Source organism: Lichenostomus cassidix, chromosome 1 (genome assembly GCF_008360975.1).
Source record: "Lichenostomus cassidix isolate B80296 chromosome 1, HeHo_3.0, whole genome shotgun sequence".
Lineage (NCBI taxonomy): Eukaryota > Metazoa > Chordata > Aves > Passeriformes > Meliphagidae > Lichenostomus > Lichenostomus cassidix.
Window position 1 is genome coordinate 12,881,142 of NC_139479.1, and position 7,789 is coordinate 12,888,930.

Sequence of the window (7,789 nt, forward strand, 5' to 3'; positions counted from 1 at the left end):
ATGATCTTGTGTGAGGAATGATAGTCTATCAGTGGATTGCCTTGAATTAAATAACGCAGGCTTAATAGTTCTACTGAAGGCAAGCCCTGTGATGAGATCTCCTGAGCTCATAGAAACAAAGGAATTTAGCAAGACCCCTGTTTTCTTGTGTCTGTGTGTGTTTTGCTTTGATTGTTTTCCTCTTTCGGATCATGAAAAAAAACAACTTACCTAGACAATGATTGCTTTTTACAAGTTAAAACAAGAAACTGGAAAAACACAGACTTCTCTGTGAGGAGCTTATTTTTAGTTCATTTGTTCAGGATTGTGTAAACCCTGAGATGAGGCATCGTTAGTCAGATTATTCATTGTAAATTTTAGCAATATATCATAACTTACAAGTTCCTGTACAGGCAAATTACAGAGTAGATCATTATTTTGAAATGGGTGTGGTTTGTAGTTGTGATTTCCTCTACTATGAAATATCCAGGGTAGTAATCAAAACAAAATGGGTTTTTGAAAGAAAGAATTACCTTTAAAGGTCTTGCTAGGCATTTTTGAATAAGACATTTAAGAAATAGCTTCATAATTTAATTTTGATATATTGAGTCCATAGCTCCAGCACAGCATGTGCAGGATTGCATAGACTTTGTACTTTAGTGTGTTTAATTTGTGATGTATAACTTTTGCCCATTCTTCGAAATGTTTCCCAGTCTCTTCTGGCTTCTTTTGTTACATTTTCCATCACATTTAGCATTATAGAATCATAGAACTGTTTGGGATGGAAGGGATCTTAAAGATCACTTGGTTCCAACCCCCTGCAGGAGCAGCTTCCACTAGACCAGTCTGCTCAGAGCCTTGTTCACTGGCCTTGAACACTTCCAGGGATGGGATGTCAACAACCTCTCTGGGCAACCTGTGCTAGTGCCTTACCACCCTCATAATAAAGAATTTCTTCCAATATGTAGTCCAAACCTGCCCTCTTTCAGTTTGAAGCCACTTCGACTTGTCCTGTCACTACATGCCGCTGTGAAAAATCTCTCTTCAGCTCTCTTGTAGCCCCCTTTAGGTACTGGAAAGCTTCTAGAAGTTTTCCCAATGCCTTCTCTTTTCCAGGCTGAACAATCCCAACTCTCAGCCTGTCTTTGTAGAAGAGGTGCTCCAGCCCTCTGCTCATCTTCCTGGCCTCCTCTGGACTTGCTCCTACAAGTCCACATACTTGTTATGTCATGGGCTCCAGAGCTGGACACAGCACTCCTGGTGGGTCTTCCAAGAGTGAAGCAGAGCTGCTGCCCACGCTGTTGGTGATGCAGCCAGGACACGATTGGTTTCTGGGCTGCAAGGGCACATTGCTGGGTCATGTTGAGCTTCTCATCCACCAGCAATCCCAGGGCTGTTCTCACTCACTCCATTCTTTGCCCAGCCTGTGTTTGGGCTTAGGGTTGTCCTGACCAAGGTACAGGATCTTCTACTTGGCCTTGCTGAGCTTCATGAGGTTTGCAGGGGCCCACCTCTCAAGCCTGTCACAATCCGTCTGGATGACATCCATCCCTCTAGCATGTTGACTGCAGCACAGCTTGCTGTTGTTGGCACACTTGCTGAGGGTGTCCTCAATGCCACGTCTCTGATGCTGACAAAGATGTTAAACAGCACCAGTCCCAGCACTGAGCCCTAAGGAACACCACTTGCCACTGGTTTCCACTCAGACATCAAACTGTTGACTGCAGCTCTGAGTGTGACCATCCAGCTAATTCCTTATCCACCGAGTGGTCCATCCATCAAATCAATGTCTCTTCAATTTAGAGACAAGGATGTCCTGCAGGACAGGGTCAAGTGCTTTGCACAAGTTCAGGTAGATGGCATTAGTCACTCTTCCCTCATCCCCCACTGCTGTAACCCTGTTGTAGAAGGCCACCAGATTTGTTAGGCACACTTTGCCATTAGTGAAGCCATGTTAGCTGTCACCAGTCATCTTATTTAAGTCATGTTGGTAAAAATAGCTTCCTAGAATAAAGAGGAAATGCCATTTAATTTCCATGTGTAGAATTTAAGAACAATTGAGGGTGGGTGTCACTGCTGATCATTTCACCCAACCCCCTGTTCAAAGGAGAGACTATTTCAAAATTAGATTTGGTAGTTCAGGCCTTGTGGAGTCGTGTGCTGAATATTTCCAGGGATGGAGATTTAGAAAGTTCTCTGGAATAGCTGCTCCAATGATTGGTGGTGTGATATATTTATAATTTTTTGCCCTGTGATCTAAGAGAAATTTGCCATGCTCCTCTGTTCTTTTCTCCCTGTCCTTTGGATGTGAACCTCTGAGAAGAGCCTGGCTCTTCCAAATATGTAAATGGCCATTAAGGAACTGTGGATAGGGTTTAGGTTCCCCCTTTGTCTGGTCTTCACAAGTCCGAACAGACCCTCATCTCAGCCTGTCCTTGTATGTCATGTGCTTCGGTCCCCAAGCCATGTGTGTGGCCCTTTAAGTATTTTTTATTGATATCTATTTAAAGCTATAATCAAATGCCTGTTTGTTATAGCATCTTGGCAAATAGATAGACCAGACCCTGTAACAAGCTTCTCTTCATTCTTTGATTTCTGTCATTTATGTTGGGGAAAGTGTGAGAACACTCTCTAAAAGGATATGTGCTAAAAGAGACCTATTGTATAAATCCACACAGAATTCAGAGAATGCAAAATAGCAACTACTCTGTGGGTATTCATCCTCTGTTATTAGTACAGGCAAAATGAGTCAATTAAAGCACTTCTGTTGAGCTACTTGTTCTTTCAAATCCTTTAATTGCTTGGCTAACTACAGGAAGAGTAAAGTCTAGAAAGTGTTTGGTAGATCATATTTGAGTGTATTATACTGAATTAGTCTCATGAACCACTTGATTTTGCGAGACATTTTTGTTTCAGCTTTTGAAGAGGGTTTCTGTTCTGACAAAAACATTAATCATGGATTGCTTCAATTGAATTTTTTTCCACATTTTTTCTTCCTTAAGGGTGATGCAGTGGGTGACAAGCCCCTGGAAGTCCATGCTGCTTCAAATAAAGAGCAAGCCCAGAAGTAGAATGCTGCATCACCTGGCATCAAACAGGTAAAGGATAAAGACTGGTAATATTTTGTGGCTAAGCATCAGAGTAATTTGGAAAAGCTGAACATTTGCAAGTTTGACTTGTAGTTGTCTTCTTCATAATGATGAGGAAAGTGGGGACAGATCATTTTATTTGGCCTAAAATTTGTCAAGAATGTGTGTGCTCCTTAACACTATTTAAGTTAAAGAATCCAAATTCTTCATCTTTAGAGCATAACAAGAAAATACATGTCTTCTTGAAGGGTTCTGAATTAATTGAGCAAAGCCATGTGATCATAGTGTTGGTTGGTTTTGGCCTTTTATTTCCTTTTTCTTCTTCCCATTTCTGCCCCCTCTACCAAAAACCTCTTTTCCTTTTTTGTCACACTTATACAAGTATTAAGGTGGGGAAAGGAACCTCTTCCCTGCTAAGTTTTTTCTAAAGATTTGTCAGTGCCAGGGTGCAGCATTGCCTTACAGCCTGTGACAGTCCACGGTGTGCCTGACCTTTCATGTTAATGGAGCTCCCAAATGAGTCCTGTTGGGAACAAAAGATGGAGGAAATGGAGGCAGCATTTCTGAGTTCTCCAAGGCAGAAACTTGAGTTGAGATACCAGTTCTGTTTCTGACTTGGCCTCGGGGCTGTGTTCTAAACTCAAACAAGTCCTATGGTTACAGTCTCATGAAAAGCAAAACAGAAACATCCTCTTGACTTTATGATGGTTTGGTTTCATAGGATAGAAATTGCTCTGTATTTGAGGCTTATTACAAATAATTATAACATAATGGGACATCATTTAGCACAAAATGTCAGATGTCTGCTCTGTTATCAGTTGATAAAGAATGTCTCTTCTGAACATGTTTTCTACTTGCTTCTCTTTGCCCTGTACTATTTTTGCATCATGTTAAAACTTACTTTTCATCAGAAAGCGATCCTGGCATTGTAGGGACTCCTCATCATTTTTTATGCAGTATTCAGTTCGTCAGAAATTTTTTTTTCCTTACTGCCAACTGTGTAAATAGAGTCCAGATCTGGCAAACAGAACCAATTTCTTTTTCTATGCATCACCATTAGTCACATATGTTTGCAGATGTGGTGGAATGCACCCATCTGCTGAGCAGCAGTGTTCCACTGTTACATGGGCAGCTTTAAGAGCAAACCTAGTTTTTAATGCTGGCTCCCTTAATGTGTTTTTAATTGCTATAGCTAATGCTCACAACAGCGATGTGAGGTTGTTGATAGACTGGTGTACTGAGTACCTTAGTTTTTCCTTAAGATCTGTGAATATCATCTTTAAGAATACATGTTTTCCAAGCAGTTTGTAAAATGGCCATGTAAAATAAAAACTGAAAAATAATAGGAGGATTTTAAAATATTTTTAATGTAAAGAATCCTAAGAAAACCAAGAGGAAGAAAAGCCTTGCTTATTGTCAACTAGGACAGAGCTACTAAATAAGAAGCCAAGAAAACTGAACTTTAGTTTGTGACACTGCACAAATATCAAGGTACATTACAAACAGAAATCCATAAATAAGTTGTATTTTAGAATTTCTTTCTGTGATTATTATTTCTATTAGGCCCTCAATCAGTTTTTGAAATGTCAGCCTTTTGCTTCAGGCACATTTTCCTTTATTTGGGGAAGATTATAAGAGAGTGAAGATAAATTACCCAGGAGCTTGAAGTACCTGGATGCTCCTGGTTTTGAAACCTATGTGCTTCATCTCATGTTGTTTCTGGAGGAGACACGTGAAGGGGACTGCTGGGTTTTTGACCTAGAGCAACCAGATGGTGAAAGTTCAATTCAGGATCAAGTTCAGCTGTTCTGCGGGGGTGGCAATTTGTTACTTTTGCTTGAAATCAAATCCAGTAATTTAACTCCATACCCAAGTCCAGATGTTTTGTTGGACCTGGGTGATCCCAAAGGTTGGAGAACACTGCTGTGATCTTTTAAAAGATACATCTTTTTATTCTGGATGAGATCAGTCCTGAAAGTCCCATTGCATTTTCAACTGTTGGTAATATTCCTAGTTGAATGTGGTTACAAAAATAAAGACAATCCTATTTCCTCAATGATTTGCCACAGCATGGGTCTCTGAACTGTGAATGGTCAGCCAAGGACAAAATCATATCGGTTTGGAGACAACAACATATTTCTCTATTCCAAAACCCAGCAGTGTTGCACCTCCTTTATTATAGTTTGTTTCTCATCAAAAATTATATGCAAACTTCAGCTCAAACCACATCCCACTGTGGAAGAAACAAGCTTTAATTTTATCCAGCTGTTGTGTTTTGGAGTTGCATGGAAGTGACAGGGTTTTGTGTTTTTCCACAAAGATAGCATATCTCATTTTCACTCTGTTCCACATCTATATTTATGTAATTTCATTTCTTTGAGTTATATTGCCCCAGTCTTACACCAGAGTAAGATTAGGAAGATATACATTTGATTGGAATTCAAGAATTCTTTTTGAGAAAGTTGGTTTATTATACAAGATTCCAGTTGGTGTTTGGTTGCTGTGAAGTGTTCTTTCTCTTTTTTATTCCCATTTAGTTCAACTATGGGAATCAAGTTCTCTACAACAGACATGATCATGAGTGCTCTAATGTCAGTAATATGAAGAGTTAAATATCTCTACTGCAAGCAAATTGGTATTGAGAATGTTCCTCAAACAGATTTTGATCAGCTTGCCACATCAAAGAAAAAAGTTTTAATTGCACTTTTAAAATGGAAAGAAAAGGCCTGTGATAAATTTAATTCTGCTTTCTCCCTCCTTCCCTCTCCCCCTTAACCTCTGTCCCCTTTCTTTGGCTATAGGTGAATAAAAATTTAGATATGAGCAACAATTTCCCAAGAACAAGATGAAAACCATCTGAATCCATTTTGAATGTGATTAATCTGCCTTCTGCCTCAGGACAGTCTGATGATCTGCTGCTCAGGCTTCTGGTATGGCTTCTGTGAAAGGACACTACGTGTTTTGGGTCAGGCTTGAGACTTCATCCTCTGTTCTGCAGTGGGACTCAAGTCTGCCCATGCTTGTCCCATTGCAGGATCAACATTGCAAGTAGCAAGTCTCAAAATCCCTCAGTCTCTTTATTATTTATATATAAAATAAAATTCCAGTTACACAAAATGGTCCTTTTTTTCCCTCCTCCTCTCTTCTTTAAACTCACAGATGTGATGTTTGCACAGTGTGAAAGGTTCTCGAGGTGGTGTTGACAGTGCCTATGTTTTTTACCAGTGGGGAGAAGCTGAAAGTAGTAGGATGTTTTGGCTAACATGAGCTCATAGAGTTAGGAATGGGAGCAGTTACAATGACTCTTGTGTTTTGTCTGATTCCCCCCCTCCTTTCTATACAAGTCCTCTGCCTCATCAGTGCCAGCGGGAGGTGTGTAATGAAGCATCTGTGAGTTCCTGTCTGGTGGATGGATGGGAATGGAGCTGTAAATGCTTGTTCTTGTTTTTGCTTCAATGCACAGCACAATGGGAACCAGAACGTTACTGTGGTGGGAACCAGCTATAGAATAACTTGGCTGTTTCCTTATTCCCAGCCAGGGGAGGGGAGGAAAAAGTGATGTGGAGGGAAATACAAAAGGATTTCCAGCATTCTGAAATCTTTGCACAATAAAACCCTTTCATCATTTCTTGTCACTTTCATGAGTCTCTCTTTTTGGGCATGTAAAACAAGGAACTTAGAGCATTTAAAGCTGTGTTGGTGAGCCTTAAATGCTCCTTAATTAATCAGTGAATATGAGGAAGGGGGGAAGGATGGAATGAAATATGTATTTGTATGATGCATTAACTTTCTAAAAAGACCAGGGAAGAAAATACAAAATTAATCAGATTCAAAATACTTTTAAACATCTTTGTTATTCATGGTTAGGTATTCCAGCTGAGCATATTCCACAGACTTTTAGAGAAAAACAAATAGACTTTGGCAATGTGAATGCCAGTCTGTGTGGGCATTATAAAACAGGCCAACTCTTTTTTGGTATAGGCAATAAGGCATGTGGTTGCCTCAGGCAGAAAAAGAGTATCTCCCAACATGTTCAGTGCATGTTTTTATGATTGGATTAGGCTGCTAAGATGTATGTTGATACAGAGAGTGGGCACAGTTCTTGATGGGGTTTGGGAGGTGTGTGTGTGTGTGTGGTTTTGTTTTTACTTTAGACTTGGCAACATAGTTCAAGCAAGCTTGGGAGGATCAAAGTAGTGGTTTTGTCAGCAGTGGATAGGCAACTTGGGAAATAGAGCTGTAACTTCTCTGTTACACCACTCCTGTGGTACAAGCATAGATTTGTTTCTGCCCTAAAAGGTAGTTCACTTATGCATTCTCATATCATATAAAGAATAATTACCATGGTATTAGGAATACAGCTTTAGGTGCCTGTATTTGTTTTAGGTTAATATTATTTCAGTATTTGGCATATGCCACATTGGCGTTTAAGAATGTGATTACTTGGTAATTCAGTTATTTGTTTACATACACACATGTGCATGTTAAAAAAAATCCTGGAATAAATATCACTTAAATGTTTTTTACTTGGTCATATCTTCATGCTGCATATTTACACTGCTGCTTAAAATTGTCCCATGTGATTGACATCAAACCAGAATGCTTTTATCTAGCAGGAAATTACTGCCTTCAGGCACCTGCATACACACATGACAGGGAGATGATTCCAAAATGTGAGCAAGACAGCCTTAGCTGGAATCCTTTCTTATGTCTTCTGGTTT

The 7,789-nt window shown here is 39.8% G+C and overlaps 1 protein-coding gene across 2 annotated transcripts in view; it reads left to right on the forward strand.

Annotated features, from left to right (window-relative positions):
• APOO (apolipoprotein O) overlaps positions 1–6,185 on the forward strand; it is a 28,197-nt gene extending 22,012 nt beyond the window's left edge. The window contains exons 8-9 of one of the 2 annotated variants that reach the window (XM_085050465.1): positions 2,982–3,077; positions 5,870–6,185. In XM_085050465.1, the coding sequence (XP_084906591.1) occupies positions 2,982–3,050 (69 nt within the window). In that variant the 3' untranslated portion in view covers positions 3,051–3,077; positions 5,870–6,185. The remainder of the gene's footprint in view (positions 1–2,981; positions 3,078–5,869) is intronic. The other variant, XM_085050473.1, reaches the window with a different exon arrangement.
• The last annotated feature ends 1,604 nt before the right edge of the window (positions 6,186–7,789 follow it).